The sequence below is a fragment of the Bufo bufo genome, chromosome 4, assembly GCF_905171765.1.
Source record: "Bufo bufo chromosome 4, aBufBuf1.1, whole genome shotgun sequence".
Classification (NCBI taxonomy): Eukaryota; Metazoa; Chordata; class Amphibia; order Anura; family Bufonidae; genus Bufo; species Bufo bufo.
This window is the reverse complement of record NC_053392.1, coordinates 280,635,244-280,658,584: the sequence shown is the minus strand read 5'-3', so window position 1 is coordinate 280,658,584 and position 23,341 is coordinate 280,635,244. Positions and strand designations below refer to the sequence as shown.

Here is a 23,341-nt window from a genome sequence, read left to right as displayed (position 1 = left end):
TGTATATAACTTATGTTCATATTTTGATATCCTAACCTAATAATAGCTTTGTGTATAATGTGACAAGTTATTTCCACTCACATGTATTGTTAAGCTTGTAATGCTTTATATTAACGCTATATATATTCATTTGCATGTATCATTGTGTTTATTTACTTATATATGTTTATAACCTTGTAACCAATAAATCTGCATATTTTTATAATATCTATGTATTATTGTATAATGTAGAACTACATTTTATCATTAACGTCATCTCACGTCAAAAAGAACTTATTTATCTGAGGAAATAGTCGGACTCAGATGTGAATTGTATCAATTAGGTTGTCTACAATTCACCAGGTCATGATTTTAAGAATTTATGACAAATTTTATAAATTTAATTTTTTTTATGATTAATAATTTTTATGACCATAATTAATAATTCATAATTGAATTATTACCCACCGACACCCTGCCCCCTTTAGAATAGCTCCAACGCCCTGACTTTCCCTTATCCCTGAAGGGTTTATTCTGGCTAGAGGGGGCCCGAAAGGGATATTTCCTTTTAAAGGATCTTTCCTCAGGAAAACCCTTCTTCTTGTCTGCGGCCTTTTCCAGGATACGGTCCAAGACCGGGCCAAAGACATATTCCCCTGAAAACGGGATGGAGCATAGCTTCATTTTTGAAGTATTGTCGCCCGACCAGCTCTTCATCCACAAGGCGCGGCGGGCAGCGTTGGAAAGCCCCGCATCCTTCGCAGCGAATCTAACAGATTCGGCCGAGGCGTCTGCCATGAAGGCTGTGGCGGACTTCAATAAGGGAAGGGACCTGAGTAGCTCTTCCCTTGGGGTATTATCTCTAATGTCCACTTTGGGAGTCTCATTGAAAATCTTCACCTCATTAGAATCAAATAATAGCCGGTTCTTGAAGGATTTGGAAACCCCCAACTGTTTCTCAGGGTTGGACCATTCGTCCAGAACCATATCTCGAATATTTTCATTAATTGGAAACACACGGGTTTTCTTAACCCGGAGTCTCCCAAACATCTCATCTTGTATTGAGTGGGCTTTTGGGGTGTCTTCTATCCCCATCGTGGCCCGGACAGCCCTTAAGAGGTCTGGCATTTCATCTAGCGAGAAACAAAATTTCCTCTCTGACTCAGCCGTGTCAATATCAGAGAGAACCTCCTCGTGCTCCCAGGCTCTAGATGTAGAGGCATCTTCCCCTGTTACCTCCGGGTCAGATAAGGAGGGAGAGGGTTCCCTTCGCCTTTTCGGTGGAGGCGGATCCCGGAGAGAGGGGGGGGGGAATTTGGGATAAGTAGGTCTTCACTTCATCATGGATCATGGACCTCAGTTCCTCAAGGAAGGAAGGCTGTTCTTCCGCAATGACACTAGAAATGCAGTCCTTGCAGAGTTTCTTGCGATAATCGTCCGGAAGCCGTTTGAGGCAGGACACGCATTTGGCCTGTTTCCTGATTTTTTTCTGGGCCTCCTTAGGAACCTGGGGGAAATCATCCCTATCAGCCATGAAATAAATGTCATGGAAAAAAAAAGGCCCAAGCCTGAGAAGTGGAGGAGGAGGAGTAGGCAACCTGGTACAGTGTTTAGAAACAAGTAGCAGAGTAACAAGCGCTTCCCCACAGGGGACTTACTGTAGGCAGCACAGGAGGGTCTCCAGGGGAGCGGGGTTAAGCCGACATGACCGCACACAGCTCCGGGTATGCCGTACAGGAAGCATTCAGAGCTTGCTGGCGCCAAAATTTGAAGCTGGAGACGCTTCCTGGATGACGTCACTTCCCTCCGTCCACCGGAAGGGACGTCGGCCGCCCTCAGAAGCGCTTCGGTGCGCACCCGTCGAACGCCCCAAAGGCTCGGCGGGAGATCGCAGCCGGGAGCAGGCTCACATCTAATAATGGAGCGAGGCCTCCCTCCTTCACCCCTGCCCAGCATTAGTACGCCGACCGCAGGAGGGCAGGGGGAACACCGGTAGGTGCCAGGAAAATAACCATCTTCATCTCCCCACAGGGAGACTCTCTCTGCCCCCGTCCTCTGTAGGGACAGGAAACACTGGTGTTGGTGGTGGGAGGGGGGGATTTAAACCCTCTCTCTGTTCCTGCCCCTACAGAGGTCAGGGGTCAATCTCCTTGTAGCCGTCGTGGTGATGAGGTGGAAATATAAACTATACAAGTTTGGTATCGCCATAATCCTATTAAGTTCCAGAATAAGGCTACTTTCACACTTGCGGCAGGACGGATCCGACAGGCTGTTTACCATGTCGGATCCGTCCTGCCGCTATTTCGCCGTGCCGCCGCTCCGTCCCCATTGACTATAATGGAGACGGGGGTGGAGTTCAGGTGCAGCACGGCGGTGCACGGCGAAAGGCCGCTGGACTAAAAGTCCTGCATGTCCGACTTTTTAGTCCGGCGGCTCTCGCCGTGCACCGCCATGCTGCGCCGGAGCTCCGCCCCGTCCCCATTATATTCAACAGGGACGGTGCGGCGAAATAGCGGAAGGACGGATCCGACATGGTGAACAGCCTGTCGGATCCGTCCTGCCGCAAGTGTGAAAGTAGCCTAAGAACGTCATGTCAGTTTTAGTGCACGAACATCGTGAAGTTATGGCCACTGGAACAGGGGGAGGGAAAAAAAATAAAAATGCAAAAATGAAAATAGGCCCAGTCATTAAGGGGTTAAAGCAACTCCATCAGCTCCTTATGCAAGGATAGCATAATATAGCTACAGTAGCTGTCATCATGTAATAGATTTGGTGCATCATAGACACTTGTCTTCCCTACACCAGCTCTAGGTCAGCTTACTTTACACCAGAAAACTGTGCCATTAATAAATATGGCGTATTTTTCAACTTGAGAAAGTCACATTCCATTTTCTAAACACTTTTAAAACTTATCAAGGTGCAAAGTATCTATAACAGATATTAAATATTGCACATGCATCATTCTGAACAGTAAATCTGACCCTACATTATTCTTTTAGCGCCCCCTAGTGGAGTACAGACCTGTCACTGTAACGGGACAGATCAGTTTCACTGAAATTATCAGGTAGCTTTACTGGTTTGTCTGGTTGAAAATCGTTAAGTCCCCATGGGGCATGTTCCATGAGAACACAAACCACAAATGTTTTTGGGTGTAAAACTGCTGTTTACCTAAAAAAAAAAAAAAAAATCACGTTGGCATTAATGAGTGGACCATAATGGGCACATGATTGTGCATGTACACAGCCGCTAACGCCGAAAGGCGTCATTTCTGCGGCGCTCCCAGGTCACACTAACGCCAATAGGCGTCATCTCGCGTGAGCCGAGATTTCCTGTGAACGCGCGCACACAGGCGCGCGCGCTCACAGGAACGGAAGGTAAGAGAGTTGATCTCCAGCCTGCCAGCGGCGATCGTTCGCTGGCAGGCTGGAGATGTGTTTTTTTTAACCCCTAACAGGCATATTAGACGCTGTTTTGATAACAGCGTCTAATATACCTGCTACCTGATCCTCTGGTGGTCCCCTTTGTTTGGATCGACCACCAGAGGACACAGGTAGCTCAGTAAAGTAGCACCAAGCACCACTACACTACACTACACCCCCCCCCCCCCCGTCACTTATTAACCCCTTATTAGCCCCTGATCACCCCTGATCACCCCATATAGACTCCCTGATCACCCCCCTGTCATTGATTACCCCCCTGTCATTGATTACCCCCCTGTAAAGCTCCATTCAGACGTCCGCATGATTTTTACGGATCCACTGATAGATGGATCGGATCCGCAAAACGCATCCGGACGTCTGAATGAAGCCTTACAGGGGCGTGATCAATGACTGTGGTGATCACCCCATATAGACTCCCTGATCACCCCCCTGTCATTGATCACCCCCCTGTAAGGCTGCATTCAGATGTCCATATGATTTTTACGGATGCACTGATAGATGGATCGGATCCGCAAAACGCATCCGGACGTCTGAATGAAGCCTTACACGGGCGTGATCAATGACTGTGGTGATCACCCCATATAGACTCCCTGATCACCCCCCTGTCATTGATCACCCCCCCTGTCATTGATCACCCCCCCTGTCATTGATCACCCCCCCTGTCATTGATCACCCCCCTGTAAGGCTCCATTCAGACATTTTTTTGGCCCAAGTTAGCGGAATTATTATTATTTTTTTCTTACAAAGTCTCATATTCCACTAACTTGTGTCAAAAAATAAAATCTCACATGAACTCACCATACCCCTCACGGAAACCAAATGCGTAAAATTTTTTAGACATTTATATTCCAGACTTCTTCTCACGCTTTAGGGCCCCTAGAATGCCAGGGCAGTATAAATACCCCACATGTGACCCCATTTCGGAAAGAAGACACCCCCAGGTATTCCGTGAGGGGCATATTGAGTCCATGAAAGATTGAAATTTTTGTCCCAAGTTAGCGGAACGGGAGACTTTGTGAGAAAAAAATTAAAAATATCAATTTCCGCTAACTTGTGCCAAAAAAAAAAAAAATTGTATGAACTCGCCATGCCCCTCATTGAATACCTTGGGGTGTTTTCTTTCCAAAATGGGGTCACATGTGGGGTATTTATACTGCCCTGGCATTCTAGGGGCCCCAAAGCGTGAGAAGAAGTCTGGTATCCATATGTCTAAAAATGCCCTCCTAAAAGGAATTTGGGCACCTTTGCGCATCTAGGCTTCAAAAAAGTGTCACACATCTGGTATCGCCGTACTCCGGAGAAGTTGGGGAATGTGTTTTGGGGTGTCATTTTACATATACCCATGCTGGGTGAGAGAAATATCTTGGTCAAATGCCAACTTTGTATAAAAAAATGGGAAAAGTTGTCTTTTGCCAAGATATTTCTCTCACCCAGCAAGGGTATATGTAAAATGACACCCCAAAACACATTCCCCAACTTCTCCTGAATACGGCGATACCACATGTGTGACACTTTTTTGCAGCCTAGGTGGGCAAAGGGGCCCATATTCCAAAGAGCACCTTTAGGATTTCACAGGTCATTTACCTACTTACCACACATTAGGGCCCCTGGAAAATGCCAGGGCAGTATAACTACCCCACAAGTGACCCCATTTTGGAAAGAAGACACCCCAAGGTATTCGCTGATGGGCATAGTGAGTTCATGGAAGTTTTTATTTTTTGTCACAAGTTAGTGGAAAATGCTGATTTTTTTTTATTTTTATTTTTTTCATACAAAGTCTCATATTCCACTAACTTGTGACAAACAATAAAAACTTCCATGAACTCACTATGCCCATCAACGAATACCTTGGGGTCTCTTCTTTCCAAAATGGGGTCACTTGTGGGGTAGTTATACTGCCCTGGCATTCTAGGGGCCCAAATGTGTGGTAAGGAGTTTGAAATCAAATTCTGTAAAAAATGACCTGTGAAATCCGAAAGGTGCTCTATGGAATATGGGCCCCTTTGCCCACCTAGGCTGCAAAAAAGTGTCACAGATCTGGTATCCCCGTACTCAGGAGCAGGTGGGGAATGTGTTTTGGGGTGTCATTTTACATATACCCCTGCTGGGTGAGAGAAATATCTTGGCAAAAGACAACTTTTCCCATTTTTTTATACAAAGTTGGCATTTGACCAAGATATTTATCTCACCCAGCATGGGTATATGTAAAAAGACACCCCAAAACACATTCCTCAACTTCTCCTGAGTACGGCGATACCAGATGTGTGACACTTTTTTGCAGCCTAGGTGGGTAAAGGGGCCCATATTCCAAAGAGCACCTTTCGGATTTCACAGGTCATTTTTTACAGAATTTGATTTCAAACTCCTTACCACACATTCGGGCCCCTAGAATGCCAGGGCAGTATAACTACCCCACAAGTGACCCCATTTTGGAAAGAAGAGACCCCAAGGTATTCGCTGATGGGCATAGTGAGTTCATGGAAGTTTTTATTTTTTGTCACAAGTTAGTGGAATATGAGACTTTGTATGAAAAAACTAAAAATAAAATAATCATCATTTTCCACTAACTTGTGACAAAAAATAAAAAATTCTAGGAACTTGCCATGCCCCTCACGGAATACCTTGGGGTGTCTTCTTTCCAAAATGGGGTCACTTGTGGGGTAGTTATACTGCCCTGGCATTCTAGGGGCCCGAATGTGTGGTAAGGAGTTTGAAATTAAATTCTGTAAAAAATGACCTGTGAAATCCTAAAGATGCTCTTTGGAATATGGGCCCCTTTGCCCACCTAGGCTGCAAAAAAGTGTCACACATCTGGTATCGCCGTACTCAGGAGAAGGTGGGGAATGTGTTTTGGGGTGTCATTTTACATATACCCATGCTGGGTGAGAGAAATATCTTGGCAAAAGACAACTTTTCCCATTTTTTTTATACAAAGTTGGCATTTGACCAAGATATTTATCTCACCCAGCATGGGTATATGTAAAAAGACACCCCAAAACACATTCCTCAACTTCTCCTGAATACAGAGATACCAGATGTGTGACACTTTTTGCAGCCTAGGTGGGCAAAGGGGCCCATATTCCAAAGAGCACCTTTCGGATTTCACTGGTCAGTTTTTACAGAATTTGATTTCAAACTCCTTACCACACATTTGGGCCCCTAGAATGCCAGGGCAGTATAACTACCCCACAAGTGACCCCATTTTGGAAAGAAGAGACCCCAAGGTATTTCGTGATGGGCATAGTGAGTTCATAGAAGTTTTTATTTTTTGTCACAAGTTAGTGGAATATGAGACTTTGTAAGAAAAAAAATAAAAATAAAAAAAAATCATCATTTTCCGCTAACTTGTGACAAAAAATAAAAAGTTCTATGAACTCACTATGCCCATCAGCGAATACCTTAGGGTGTGTACTTTCCGAAATGGGGTCATTTGTGGGGTGTTTGTACTGTCTGGGCATTGTAGAACCTCAGGAAACATGACAGGTGCTCAGAAAGTCAGAGCTGCTTCAAAAAGCGGAAATTCACATTTTTGTACCATAGTTTGTAAACGCTATAACTTTTACCCAAACCATTTTTTTTTTTACCCAAACATTTTTTTTTTATCAAAGACATGTAGAACTATAAATTTAGAGCAAAATTTCTATATGGATCTCGTTTTTTTTGCAAAATTTTACAACTGAAAGTGAAAAATGTCTTTTTTTTGCAAAAAAATCGTTAAATTTCGATTAATAACAAAAAAAGTAAAAATGTCAGCAGCAATGAAATACCACCAAATGAAAGCTCTATTAGTGAGAAGAAAAGGAGGTAAAATTCATTTGGGTGGTAAGTTGCATGACCGAGCAATAAACGGTGAAAGTAGTGTAGGTCAGAAGTGTAAAAAAGGGCCTGGTCTTTAGGGGGGTATAAACCTGTGGTCCTTAAGTGGTTAAAGGGCATCTGTCAGCAGATTTGTACCTATGAAACTGGCTGACCAGTTACATGTGCACTTGGCAGCTGAAGGGATCTGTGTTGGTCCCATGTTCATATGTGTCCACATTGCTGAGAAAAATGAAGTTTTCATGTATGCAAATAAGCCTCTAGGAGCAAAGGGGGCGTTGTCGTTACACCTAGAGTCTCTGCTCTCTCTGCAACTGTCGTGCCCTCTCCACTTTGATTGACAGGGCAGTGTAAACGTCACACCTGATCCTGCCAAAGTGCAGCAGATGCAGAGAGCTGAGCCTCTAGGAGTAATGGCAACACCTCCATTGCTCCTAGAGGATCATTTCCATATGTTAAAACATAATTTTTCTCAGAAATGTGGGCACATATGAACATGGCACCAGCAAGTGCACATGTAACAGGTCAGCCAGTTTCACAGGTACAAAACTGCTGACAGATCCTCAAAATAGGTCATCAGTATCTGATCAGTGATGGTTCAACACCTGGGACCACCGCCGATCAGCTGTTTGTGAAGGCAGCGGCCTTCTCTCTGCTTTTCCTAGGCCAGTGAGGACACGCTCATCGGTCATATGGCCTAGGAGCAGCTCTACCCTATAGAAGTGAATGGGGCTGAGCTGCAGTACCAAGCACAGCCGCTATACAATGTACAGCACTGTGCACGGTAAGCTGTGAGAAGGCCAAAACACTCCTGTCTCTTTCACACAGGCGAGATTTCCGCACGGGTGCAATGCATTGCACCCACACTGAATCCAGACCCATTCATTTCTATGGGGCTGTGCACATGAGCAGTGATTTTCCCGCATCACTTGTGCGTTGCGTGAAAATCACAGCATGCTCTATATTGTGCGTTTTTCACGCAACGCAGGCCCCATAGAAGTGAATGGGGCTGCGTGAAAATCACAAGCATCCGCAAGCAAGTGCTAGGAGACGATCGGGATGGGGACCCGATCATTATTATTTTCCCTCATAACATGGTTATAAGGGAAAATAATAGCATTCTGAATACAGAATGCTTACTAACTAAAAAAAATGGCAAATTGCACGTTTTTATTTTTTTCTGTTACGGTGTTTTTTTTTAAACTTTTTATTCAATACCGATTTAGACTAGAACCTGGGATCTTTCATCCCTTGTCCTATTCACCCTGATAGAGCTTTATCAGGGTGAATAGGACTTCACACTCTCCCTGCTGCTCTGTGCCCACAGCATCAGGGATGTTACCATGGCAGCCAGGGCTTCAGTAGCATCCTGGCTGCCATGGTAACCGATCGGAGCCCCAAGATTACACTGCTGGGGCTCTGATCAGAAGCTGCCACAGCGACCAATGATAATAATTGGGGGATGGGGGCGCACTGCACCACCAATGAATATAGTTTATGCTTAATACAAACGCAGGCTGCGCTGCGGGTGCCGGACATATCCCATACCCGGCACCCAGCCTCTATGACTGCGCCCTGCGATTCGCCGCTATTAACCCCCCAGGTGCGGCATCTGAGGGGTTAATAGCGGCGGATAGCAGAGCGCAGTCATAGAGGCTGGGTGCCGGGTATGGGATATGTCCAGCACCCGCAGCCTGCGTTTGTATTAAGCATAAACGATATTCATTGGTGGCACAGTGGCCACAGCCCCTCCCCTCCTCCTCCCTGCTATCAGCCCATTGGTGGCAGCAGCAGCAGTGGTGCAGGGGGGGAGGGACTGCCTCCTTCTCCCCTGTGCTGTTGAGAACATGGCCGCGCTGACAGCAGCGCGTGCCATGTCAGTAATGTGAAAGCGGCAGAGGTCTAGGCGCATATGGCGACAAGACTACAAAGTCTTGTCGCCATTTAGCAATTCTAGGTCGCATTTGCGACCATTTTGGTAGCCATCTGGAGCCCTGTTAAGAATGTATTATTTTCCCTTATAACCATGTTAATACAATCTACACAACACCTAACCCAAGCTTCTGTGAAGAAGTTTGGGTTTGCGTATCAAACATGATGATTTTTCTCACGCGCGTGCAAAACGCATTAAAATGTTGTGCACTCGCGTGGCAAAATCGTGCATTTTCCCGCGACGCACCCGCCTCTTATCCGGCCCAAATTCATGACGCCCGTGTGAAAGAGGCCTCACAGGAGCATACAGCTGACCAGCAGGTGTCGGACCCCCACCGATCAGATACTGATGACCTGTCCAGTTCTAAAGTCTTGGAAAACCCTTTTCAATAATCAATTTGCAGAATGTACTGAAACCGCCATGTTTTTTCGGCTACACCAAAGACGCTCCGTGGGGCCGGACCCTGGAGGTGACAGGTGACACCCAGTACTATCAGAAGGTGTAAAACATGCCCATCTGTAGGACACCATGCCATTTTCTGCCCATATGCCCTTGCTGAGGAATGCCAGGCTACCATCTGCTAGAAATACTAGATGTACTGTTCCCTGCCTGCTACAATAGGGGAGCCGCACAGTGTGACGACTCATCTGCCTGTGAGCTCAGCGCTGAGACGTGGTTACAATGTGTCAGTCCTCCAGGCGATTGGTTACTCACTTGGGTGAAGACGCAGTAGGAGCCTGGCAGCAGCGCTCCATCTGCACAGCGCCTCAGTCATAGCGCGCATTGCTCCGGCTAATAACAACGCAAGGCGGACACTGAACTCTGCGGGGAGACAGAAGGACCTGTTACAAAGTTCTGACCATGTGATCAGTCACGTGGGCGGCAGCCGTCAGACTCCAGCCTGCGCTTCCGGAGTCATTATTTGTAGGGTCGTGGTCTAAACGCCATGCGCGGTATAGACCGTCTGACGTCACGTGACAGTCAAGGCCTCAGTTTCACAGTGGCCATGCGCCTCACCGTAAACATCATCTTTAGGCTTATTCATTATTATTTTTATATTACTGATCTTTATTACCACAGCGCGTGGAACTGTGCTACAACATCCCTCCGCTGCTTCAAGCCACGAATTGGGCCCTGTGACATCAGAAGGTCCCTACGGCGCATGCCAATGAGAAGGTTACAGAATACAGACATGTGTGCGCTTCAGGATGCTGTCTACACGTACAGCGCTGCACTATATGCTGTATACAAACACAGCTCAGCATGCTGCTCTATACACAAACAGCGCTGCACTATATGCTGTATACAAACACAGCTCTGCACTGCATGCTGCTCTATACACGTACAGCACTGCACTATATACTGTATACAAACACAGCTCTGCACTGCATGCTGCTCTATACACAAACAGCACTGCACTATATGCTGTATACAAACACAGCTCAGCATGCTGCTCTATACACAAACAGCGCTGCACTATATGCTGTATACAAACACAGCTCTGCACTGCATGCTGCTCTATACACGTACAGCACTGCACTATATACTGTATACAAACACAGCTCTGCACTGCATGCTGCTCTATACACAAACAGCACCGCACTGTATTCTGTATACATGTACAGCACTTCACTATATTATGTATACACGTACAGCACTGCACTATATGCTGTATACACGTACAGCACTGCACTATATGCTGTATACACGTACAGCACTGCACTGCATGCTGCTCTATACACAAACAGCACCGCACTGTATTCTGTATACACGTACAGCACTGCACTATATTCTGTATACACGTACAGCACTGCACTATATGCTGTATACACGTACAGCACTGCACTATATTCTGTATACACGTACAGCACTGCACTATATGCTGTATACAAACACAGCTCTGCACTATATTCTGTATACACGTACAGCACTGCACTATATGCTGTATACAAACACAGCTCTGCACTGCATGCTGCTCTATACACAAACAGCTCTGCACTATATTCTGTATACACGTACAGCACTGCACTATATGCTGTATAAAAACACAGCTCTGCACTGCATGCTGCTCTATACACAAACAGCACCGCACTATATTCTGTATACACGTACAGCACTGCACTATATGCTGTATACACGTACAGCACTGCACTATATTCTGTATACACGTACAGCACTGCACTATATTCTGTATACATGTACAGCACTGCACTATATTCTGTATACACGTAAAGCACTGCACTATATTCTGTATACACGTACAGCACTGCACTATATGCTGTATACAAACAGCTCTGCACTGCATGCTGCTCTATACACAAACAGCACCGCACTATATTCTGTATGCACGTACAGCACTGCACTATATGCTGTATACACGTACAGCACTGCACTATATGCTGTATACACGTACAGCACTGCACTATATTCTGTATACACGTACAGCACTGCACTATATGCTGTATACAAACACAGCTCTGCACTGCATGCTGCTCTATACACAAACAGCACCGCACTGTATTCTGTATACACGTACAGCACTGCACTATATACTGTATACAAACACAGCTCTGCACTGCATGCTGCTCTATACACAAACAGCACTGCACTATATGCTGTATACAAACACAGCTCTGCACTGCATGCTGCTCTATACACAAACAGCACCGCACTATATTCTGTATACACGTACAGCACTGCACTATATTCTGTATACACGTACAGCACTGCACTATATGCTGTATACAAACAGCTCTGCACTGCATGCTGCTCTATACACAAACAGCACCGCACTATATTCTGTATACACGTACAGCACTGCACTATATGCTGTATACAAACACAGCTCTGCACTGCATGCTGCTCTATACACAAACAGCACTGCACTATATGCTGTATACAAACACAGCTCTGCACTGCATGCTGCTCTATACACAAACAGCACTGCACTATATTCTGTATACACGTACAGCACTGCACTATATTCTGTATACACGTACAGCACTGCACTATATGCTGTATGCAAACAGCTCTGCACTGCATGCTGCTCTATACACAAACAGCACCGCACTATATTCTGTATACACGTACAGCATTGCACTATATGCTGTATACACGTACAGCACTGCACTATATGCTGTATACACGTACAGCACTGCACTATATTCTGTATACACGTACAGCACTGCACTGTATGCTGTATACAAACACAGCTCTGCACTGCATGCTGCTCTATACACAAACAGCACCACACTATATTCTGTATACACATACAGCACTGCACTATATGCTGTATACACGTACAGCACTGCACTATATGCTGTATACACGTACAGCACTGCACTATATTCTGTATACACGTACAGCACTGCACTATATTCTGTATACACGTACAGCACTGCACTATATGCTGTATACAAACACAGCTCTGCACTGCATGCTGCTCTATACACAAACAGCACCGCACTGTATTCTGTATACACGTACAGCACTGCACTATATGCTGTATACAAACACAGCTCTGCACTGCATGCTGCTCTATACACAAACAGCACCGCACTGTATTCTGTATACACGTACAGCACTGCACTATATTCTGTATACACGTACAGCACTGCACTATATGCTGTATACAAACACAGCTCTGCACTGCATGCTGCTCTATACACAAACAGCACCGCACTGTATTCTGTATACACGTACAGCACTGCACTATATGCTGTATACAAACACAGCTCTGCACTGCATGCTGTTCTATACACAAACAGCACTGCACTATATGCTGTATACAAACACAGCTCTGCACTGCATGCTGCTCTATACACAAACAGCACCGCACTGTATTCTGTATACACGTACAGCACTGCACTATATACTGTATACACGTACAGCACTGCACTATATGCTGTATACAAACAGCTCTGCACTGCATGCTGCTCTATGCACAAACAGCACCGCACTATATTCTGTATACACGTACAGCACTGCACTATATGCTGTATACACGTACAGCACTGCACTATATTCTGTATACACGTACAGCACTGCACTATATTCTGTATACACGTACAGCACTGCACTATATGCTGTATACAAACACAGCTCTGCACTGCATGCTGCTCTATACACAAACAGCACCGCACTATATTCTGTATACACGTACAGCACTGCACTATATGCTGTATACACGTACAGCACTGCACTATATGCTGTATACACGTACAGCACTGCAGTATATTCTGTATACACGTACAGCACTGCACTATATTTTGTATAGACGTACAGCACTGCACTATATTCTGTATACACGTACAGCACTGCACTATATGCTGTATACAAACACAGCTCTGCACGGCATGCTGCTCTATACACAAACAGCACTGCACTATATGCTGTATACAAACACAGCTCTGCACTGCATGCTGCTCTATACACAAACAGCACCGCACTGTATTCTGTATACACGTACAGCACTGCACTATATTCTGTATACACGTACAGCACTGCACTATATGCTGTATACAAACACAGCTCTGCACTGCATGCTGCTCTATACACAAACAGCACCGCACTGTATTCTGTATACACGTACAGCACCGCACTGTATTCTGTATACACGTACAGCACTGCACTATATGCTGTATACAAACACAGCTCTGCACTGCATGCTGCTCTATACGCAAACAGCACCGCACTATATTCTGTATACACGTACAGCACTGCACTATATTCTGTATACACGTACAGTCGTGGCCAAAAGTTTTGAGAATGACAAAAATATTGGAAATTGGAAAAGTTGCTGCTTAAGTTTTTATAATAGCAATTTGCATATACTCCAGAATTTTATGAAGAGTGATCAGATGAATTGCATAGTCCTTCTTTGCCATGAAAATTAACTTAATCCCAAAAAAACCTTTCCACTGCATTTCATTGCTGTCATTAAAGGACCTGCTGAGATCATTTCAGTAATCGTCTTGTTAACTCAGGTGAGAATGTTGACTAGCACAAGGCTGGAGATCATTATGTCAGGCTGATTGGGTTAAAATGGCAGACTTGACATGTTAAAAGGAGGGTGATGCTTGAAATCATTGTTCTTCCATTGTTAACCATGGTGACCTGCAAAGAAACGCATGCAGCCATCATTGGGTTGCATAAAAATGGCTTCACAGGCAAGGATATTGTGGCTACTAAGATTGCACCTCAATCAACAATTTATAGGATCATCAAGAACTTCAAGGAAAGAGGTTCAATTCTTGTTAAGAAGTCTTCAGGGCATCCAAGAAAGTCCAGCAAGCGCCAGGATCGTCTCCTAAAGAGGATTCAGCTGCGGGATCGGAGTGCCACCAGTGCAGAGCTTGCTCAGGAATGGCAGCAGGCAGGTGTGAGCGCATCTGCACGCACAGTGAGGCAAAGACTTTTGGAAGATGGCCTGGTGTCAAGAAGGGCAGAAAAGAAGCCACTTCTCTCCAAAAAAAACATCAGGGACAGATTAATCTTCTGCAGAAAGTATGGTGAATGGACTGCTGAGGACTGGGGCAAAGTCATATTCTCCGATGAAGCCTCTTTACGATTGTTTGGGGCATCTGGAAAAAGGCTTGTCCGGAGAAGAAAAGGTGAGCGCTACCATCAGTCCTGTGTCATGCCAACAGTAAAGCATCCTGAGACCATTCATGTGTGGGGTTGCTTCTCATCCAAGGGAGTGGGCTCACTCACAATTTTGCCCAAAAACACAGCCATGAATAAAGAATGGTACCAAAACACCCTCCAACAGCAACTTCTTCCAACAATCCAACAATAGTTTGGTGAAGAACAATGCATTTTCCAGCACGATGGAGCACCGTGCCATAAGGCAAAAGTGATAACTAAGTGGCTCGGGGACCAAAACGTTGACATTTTGGGTCCATGGCCTGGAAACTCCCCAGATCTTAATCCCATTGAGAACTTGTGGTCAATCCTCAAGAGGTGGGTGGACAAAAAAACCCACTAATTCTGACAAACTCCAAGAAGTGATTATGAAAGAATGGGTTGCTATCAGTCAGGAATTGGCCTAGAAGTTGGTTGAGAGCATGCCCAGTCGAATTGCAGAGGTCCTGAAAAAGAAGGGCCAACACTGCAAATACTGACTCTTTGCATAAATGTCATGTAATTGTCGATAAAAGCCTTTGAAACGTATGAAGTGCGTGTAATTATATTTCACTACATCACAGAAACAACTGAAACAATGATCTAAAAGCAGTTTAGCAGCAAACTTTGTGAAAACTAATATTTTTGTCATTCTCAAAACTTTTGGCCACGACTGTACAGCACTGCACTATATGCTGTATACAAACACAGCTCTGCACTGCATGCTGCGCTATACACAAACAGCACTGCACTATATGCTGTATACACGTACAGCACTGCACTATATTCTGTATACACGTACAGCACTGCACTATATGCTGTATACAAACACAGCTCTGCACTGCATGCTGCTCTATACACAAACAGCACCGCACTGTATTCTGTATACACGTACAGCACTGCACTATATTCTGTATACACGTACAGCACTGCACTATATGCTGTATACAAACACAGCTCTGCACTGCATGCTGCTCTATACACAAACAGCACCGCACTGTATTCTGTATACACGTACAGCACCGCACTGTATTCTGTATACACGTACAGCACTGCACTATATGCTGTATACAAACACAGCTCTGCACTGCATGCTGCTCTATACGCAAACAGCACCGCACTATATTCTGTATACACGTACAGCACTGCACTATATGCTGTATACAAACACAGCTCTGCACTGCATGCTGCTCTATACACAAACAGCACCGCACTGTATTCTGTATACACGTACAGCACTGCACTATTTGCTGTATACAAACACAGCTCTGCACTGCATGCTGCTCTATACACAAACAGCACCGCACTGTATTCTGTATACACGTACAGCACTGCACTATATGCTGTATACAAACACAGCTCTGCACTGCATGCTGCTCTATACACAAACAGCACCGCACTGTATTCTGTATACACGTACAGCACTGCACTATATGCTGTATACAAACACAGCTCTGCACTGCATGCTGCTCTATACGCAAACAGCACTGCACTATATTCTGTATACACGTACAGCACTGCACTATATTCTGTATACACGTACAGCACTGCACTATATGCTGTATACAAACACAGCTCTGCATGGCATGCTGCTCTATACACAAACAGCACCGCACTGTATTCTGTATACACGTACAGCACTGCACTATATGCTGTATACAAACACAGCTCTGCATGGCATGCTGCTCTATACACAAACAGTACCGCACTGTATTCTGGCTACACGTACAGCACTGCACTATATGCTGTATACAAACACAGCTCTGCACTGCATGCTGCTCTATACACAATCAGCACTGCACTATATTCTGTATACATGTACAGCACTGCACTATATAATGTATACAAACACAGCTCTGCACTGCATGCTGCTCTATACACAAACTGCACTGCACTATATTCTGTATACACGTACAGCACTGCACTATATGCTGTATACACGTACAGCACTGCACTATATTCTGTATACACGTACAGCACTGCACTATATGCTGTATACAAACACAGCTCTCCACTGCATGCTGCTCTATACACAAACAGAACCGCACTATATGCTGTATAGAAACACAGCTCTACACTGCATGCTGCGCTATACACAAACAGCACCGCACTGTATTCTGTCTACACGTACAGCACTGCACTATATGCTGTATACATAAACAGCTCTGCATGCTGCTCTATACACAAACAGCAACAGCACAGCACCGCACATTTTTATAATGGCAGTCTATGGTGTCGCACTGCAACATGCTGCGACTGCGACAGTCGCAGAAAATCCATTCGAGATGGATTTTTCTGCGACTGTTGCGTCGCAGCATGTTGCAGTGCGACACCATAGACTATCATTATAAAAATTGTTGCGCGACAAATGTTGCAGTGTAGTTGTGCCCTATCTGTCGCGCGACCTATTGTCGTCGTGTAGACCTAGCCTTACCTCGTCAGATTCCCTTACCCCACGGTGCTCCTGATAAATCTCCCCCTGTATGTTTCACGCACCCATAGCTGAGCAGTGTATGCTTTGCAGAAACTCAGCTGTTATGATGCAAATGGACACACGTAGCCTAAGGGCAGGTTCACACGTGGCTTAAATGCTGTAGATCTGCCGCAGCAGATTTGCGTTGGACAAATCCGCAGCATTTTACAGAAGATGTTAAGTAAACCAGCAACATAAACTGCTCTGTGCTGTGGGCTTTCAATCTGCAGTAGTCAATATACGCAGTGCAAAGGTTGAAAGTAGCGGAAGACCTGCTATGATGCCAGCAGCAGTGATTCTGAATTTTTATTTTTATTTTTTTTAATAATGGTTTTCCTACCAATCCACTGCAGAAAATGTCCACGGATCAGGTTTGTGTGCACCCTAAGGCTGGGTTCAGACCTGAGCGTTTTACAGCGCGTTCCTACGCGCTGTAAAACGCTCAACAGGCAAGAACCAATGTTTCCCTATGGGAATGGTTCTCACCTGAGCGTTTCACAGCGAGTACGATCGCGCTGTAAAACGCCCGACGCCCCAAGAAGTACAGGAGCTTCTTTGGGGCGTCTTGTCGCGCGTTCCCGTACATAGACTGACGGGAAAGCGCGACAATGGGCGGTCGCTTGTTCCGGAGCCGCGTCTGTAAACGCGCATAAAATCGCGCATACAGAGCGCTCCATCCCGTACGCTCAGGTCTGAACGCAGCATAAGGGCTCATGCACACGAACATGTCCGCAATATAAGGGTAAGCGGCTAGGTGCACTCGATATCACGGATGCACACTTATTCACTTGGGTCCACAAGATGCGGAGCGGAAAAACTACGGAGCATTTCTGTGGGATTTTCGTCTGTGCTTCCGCACAGGAAAAAAAATAGAACATATTCAGTTTTTTTGTGGTGCAGACTGAATCTTGCAGATTGCGGTGAATGGGTCCGCAAACAGCAGGCATACGGCAGAAGCCTGTGCATTGCGGACCGTAGCATGAGCATGGGTTGCATGAGCCCTAAAGCATACTGGGCAGACCTGTGTAGTACTGGCGGCATGGCTGGATTTTTCTACGACTTCATTAACATCTGGTTTTTGTTTATAAATGTGGACCTCACATTAAGGGCTCGTTCACATGACCGTATGGCTTTTTCAGTGTTTTGCGGGCAGTTTTTAACGGATCCGTTTTTCTGTTTTTTGTTTCCGTAGTGTTTACGGTTCCATTCTGTTTTTCCGTATGGCATATACAGTATACAGTAATTACATAGAAAAAATTGGGCTGGGCATCAAATTTTCAATAGATGGTTCCACAAAAACGGAATGGATACGGAAGACATACGGAGTACATTCCGTATGTGTTAGTTTTTTTTTTTTGGGACCCATTGACTTGAATGGAGCCACGGAACGTGATTTTGTGGATCCGCAATTTGCAAAACAGCCAATGGTTGTGTGCATGAGCCCTTAGTTGGGATTATCTTTACCTTCCTCACGGTGTCCCCAAGAGCTACAGACATGCTCCCCATATGTGCCAATACCCACATGAATAGTAGCCAATCTCTCCATATCTGCCAGAATGCCCCACAAACACCAACCATAGTTCAGTTGTGCCAGCCATACAGCCCCCATTAATACCAGCCATGGTGCCTTGTCTCTGTACGTTTTTACTACTCTTCCCCCAACTGATGTTCACCGTGTGTGTCAGACACTTTTTTTTCCATAAGTGATAATCGTGATGTTTCGATGTACAGAATGTAACCACTGTGAGGGGGGTCTTCTGACTGCTGCCATCTTCTGCCTGTCAACTGGATGATGTACTAAACCTATATGGTCTGTATATTCACATGCTGAATTATAGAGGATTTATCCGGGACTGGGTATTGCATTTATTACAGTAAAACACACCCATCTATTCATCTTTTCATTAGTAGTAATAGACATTTTCAGAAACATTAACAATAGGCTTGAGCGAATCGAGCTTCAGATCATAGATTCAAAGTCAATTCGTTCAAAAACGTTGTTGTTCCTGCTGCTTCTGTACAGCATTGTACAAGACGTCAGTGAATTACTACGGTATTCCTATCTGCATATTTAAAAATAGGAATCTGAGGTGGGCTTTGGTACTGGTTGGTACCTCTGTATCAAAGCCCACTTTGGATTCCTATTTTAAAATGCTTTTAAATACACAGATAGGGATACCAAAGTCATTCACCGTTTTGCGCAACTTCGGGCAATAGAAAGCTTGGCTACACAGAGCCAATACATTCTAATGCTGTATGGAAACAGCATTAAAACAACGTTTTTGAACGAATCGACTTCGGATCTATGATCCGTATCTTGAATCACACAAGGCTAATTAACATATTTCTACTGCTCCAAACAATAGCATTCAGTTCAGGGAACCATCATTTTACAGACTTTAAGGAGTTTTCCCATGAATAATGTAAACAACTAAATTCAGTTCATTCACACAGTACATGACAATCTCTTTCTAACAAAGCTAGAACCAGCCCTGTACCTCACATGGATCCAGAGATCTCCACAGCCATTCTCCAGTTGTCCATGTCCTTTCTGATGTTGGCCTTTCCCTGTAACTGCCACAACTTCTAACAGGAGATATGGCTGGTGGCAAATGTGTGTGACCACCTCGGTGAGGTGGCCAAGAAATAAAACAAAAAGCAGGTGGTGCCATACAGATACATTTTTTAGAATACCTCACTGGCTATGCTAAATGACATGAAATTACAAAAGTATTGAGATCCAGGTCCTGGTTTGAAAAACGTAGAATATGTTTTGTGGCATAACCTGCTGGTAGATAACACAACTTGCTATAATGTAAAGGATGTTTCTTGAAAGATGGAGAACATCAATGGGGTAGAGCAAGGATGTCCAACTTGCGGACCTCCAGCTGTTACAAGACTACAACTCCCAACATGCCCTTATAGCTGTAGGCTGTCTCAGCATGCTGGCAGTTGTAGTTTTGCAACAACTGGAAAGCCGCAGGTTGGGCATCCCTGGGGCAGAGCAATCTTAGGTCCTGCTTAGCCCTCATCTCTAGATTACAGCCCCATCTTATGTCCGTGGTGTACAAGTAGTCACTGTGGGAAGATTTATGGAGAAATATTGGCCTGCGTTCACACTGCTTGATTCAATCCTGTTATCCATAACCACTTTTATATTCATGTCATCATAGTAAAGAGCTGAGATGGTAATCATTTTCTTCTGTGTAGAGATAAAAATGATTCTGCTAACCATGATATCAATGGTTGTGACCACAGAATCCACAAGTGACACCAGTCTATCAGTGTATGTTTGTCCTGGGCGCGGTTATCTTCTCCCTGGCTGCGAGCGCATCCAATCAGAGCGCCCCGCTCTTAGCCAGGGAGAAGCTTTTACACATCCTGAGCCGGGCGCCATCTTGGAGTCCCTTAGGGGGTGGTGGGAGGTAAATTTGTAAAACTAACATCATGCTCGTTGGCCTAGGGGGAGTATTAGTAAAGCCGAATGCACACGGCTGTGTTTCACGGCCATGAGCGGTCCATGGTAACCCGGCCTGGATTCCTGCTGAGAGCAGGAGCGCACGGCGTCATTGGTTGCTATGACGCCGTGCGCTTCCGCCGCTGCACTACAGTAATACACTTGTGTAGATCATACCAGTATATTACTGTAGTGCAACGGCGGTATGAAGTGCACGGCGTCATAGCAAGTTGCTTGTTTTCTAGGGTTGTCTTTCATACTTACCCACAGGATGCCGCTGCAATGCTCTCCGCCAGGGATTCCAAGATGGCGCACGGCTCGGGATGTGTAAAAGCTCAAGTTCTCGCGAATCTCGCAAGAACTTGAGCTCCTTCTCCCTGGCTAAGAGCGGGGCGCTCTGATTGTATGCGCTCGCAGCCAGGGAGAAGATAACCGCGCCAAGTCAAGTCCCCGCCTAGTGGAACCGAATCGCCTCATTAGCACATGATGCGCCAAAACAAACGGGGACCACAGCGGACGAAAGGGGGGGTCCTTTGAAAAAAAAATTAAAAAGCACTGTAAGGTAATATAACTATTTCAATACATGTATCCTGGTGAAAGGTCCTCTTTAAGACCAATTTTTTGGGTGGGAAGTTTTGCTGCAGTTAACGCCATTAAAGGTAACCTACTGTACAAGTCCCATGATATGAACCTGATGCATATTTACGCTACGCTAAACACATGCCCGACAAGTTAATAAATCCAATAATGCAGATAAAAAGAGTGAAATATTTTATTGGGATGATCAAATCTCTAGTAGGATGTTGAAACAAATAATGATTTCACTTTTTTGATCACAGTAAACCATAAAAGGATTATACCGCTACGCTCAATTTAAAAAATCAGATTTAAAATGTAAAAAAAAAAAAAAAGAAAACATACAAATGCAATTAAGTTACAAAACAATGTTAAACACAAGTTAGACAATGGCAATATATCCACTGCTCCCGCATGAGAAATGTGCTGAAATCTGGTGCTTTCTGTATTATATGCTAGGCTGCCCCCACATTGGGAGACAGCACAGAGAAAGGGTTAATCATTCTAACTCTTAATCCTGAATCTCCGAAAAATGCAGCAATTTTCTACGGTTTCTAATCCTTATTGTAGAAGCCTTTGGCAAATGGCTGAAAGAATATTTCTGCCAATGAAATCTTCCTTGTGCCCTCTGATACCTGCTGGATGTGCTGATCCCAGATCACCTTGAAGTGACAGACATCTTCCTTAATAATGTCCATGTACATTAGATAGCAAAGTGCAGAGGGTAGTGGACTAACACGTACTATCATTCCATTCAGAGAGGGGACTCTGGACCCCCTGTTCTTGGGAACATTAGGGGCTCCTGCAGACTCCCTGCATTCTGTCATTTATCACTCCTATGTGATAACCCCTTTAAAGCAACGCTCCAGTTCAAGAAAAATCGACATTAACTGGGGGACAAACTGATCACTTACCTGGTGACCTCCCTTTCAGCTGCAGAAGCATCAATTCCCAGACTACCTGATAAACACTGTACATTGGTAGTCCAAGACACTTCCTAATTGTCCACCAAAGCTTTGGATTGGCCGGAGCTGCTCATGTGAATGGTGCTGACCAATCCGAGAGCAGCAGGAAGTGTATTGGGCTACCGAATGCCTAGTGTGCACCAGGAGCCTGGGATCGGCGTCTAAGAAGATGAAAAGGAGGTCACCAGGTAAGTGTTCTTTTAATTTCCCAACTAATGTGACAGTTTTTTCTTGAACTGGAGGGTGGCTTTCATCACTGATTGTCTCCATCTTGTTTTGTGATTGTAGTGTAAAAAAAAAAAGTCCAAAAAGCCGTAATGGGTGTCCATTAAAACCATACTGGGGAACAGAACGACACTTCTAAACATGCATGAATTGTACACATATTTATATTCTGACAAAAGTCACATAATTACATAAGTACACAGCTCCCATCCTCAGTGCATGAAATCCCAAATCACTAGCATGAAAGTATTGTTCTCCAATGCTATTAAGCACCAATAGTGAGTCAACAGACCGATAACATTCTTCAATATGAAAAAAAAAGACATTTCATCCAAATCACCAGACACGTTCTTCTTGTATTTACAACGCCACAGGAGTCGCACAGGCCCATAGGAGTATTGCAGTAATGGTAGAGAGGGGGTTATGGCCGGTCTCATGGCGCTGATGAGTGACAAGGCAGCAATCAAGAACACAAAATGCAAAACTGTCAGTTTCCTAAGTTCCAGTACGTTTCTGAAGTGTAAGTGCGGTCTGCACAGTATTTAAAAGGAGGCAGTTATTGAGTCAGCTGAATAGTAACTGTAGTCTAATTATCATACACCATAAAGTAGCTGCCATCACCCTGAAAAGGCAACATTTGCACCCAGTGATAAAATTAGGCAGGAGAAACAGGGATATGACCGTGATCACTTATGACTGCCAAATCATCAATCACCCAGAATGCAGCAACAAGGGTTTCCAGTTTGTAATTTAAAAAGCTATATATATATATATTTTTTTTTTTCATTTTACTTGCAAATAACAGTGTGAAGTATGAGTTAATCAGAGGGCTACGTTACCGAAGTACAAGTATGC

General features: G+C 44.7%; 1 protein-coding gene across 1 annotated transcript in view; it reads right to left on the bottom strand.

The window, feature by feature from the left end:
* SDHAF4 (succinate dehydrogenase complex assembly factor 4) overlaps nt 1-10,052 on the bottom strand; it is a 28,383-nt gene extending 18,331 nt beyond the window's left edge. The window contains exon 1 of the mRNA XM_040426813.1: nt 9,883-10,052. Within this exon, the coding sequence (XP_040282747.1) occupies nt 9,883-9,952 (70 nt within the window). The 5' untranslated portion in view covers nt 9,953-10,052. The remainder of the gene's footprint in view (nt 1-9,882) is intronic.
* Between the last annotated feature and the right edge of the window lie 13,289 nt (nt 10,053-23,341).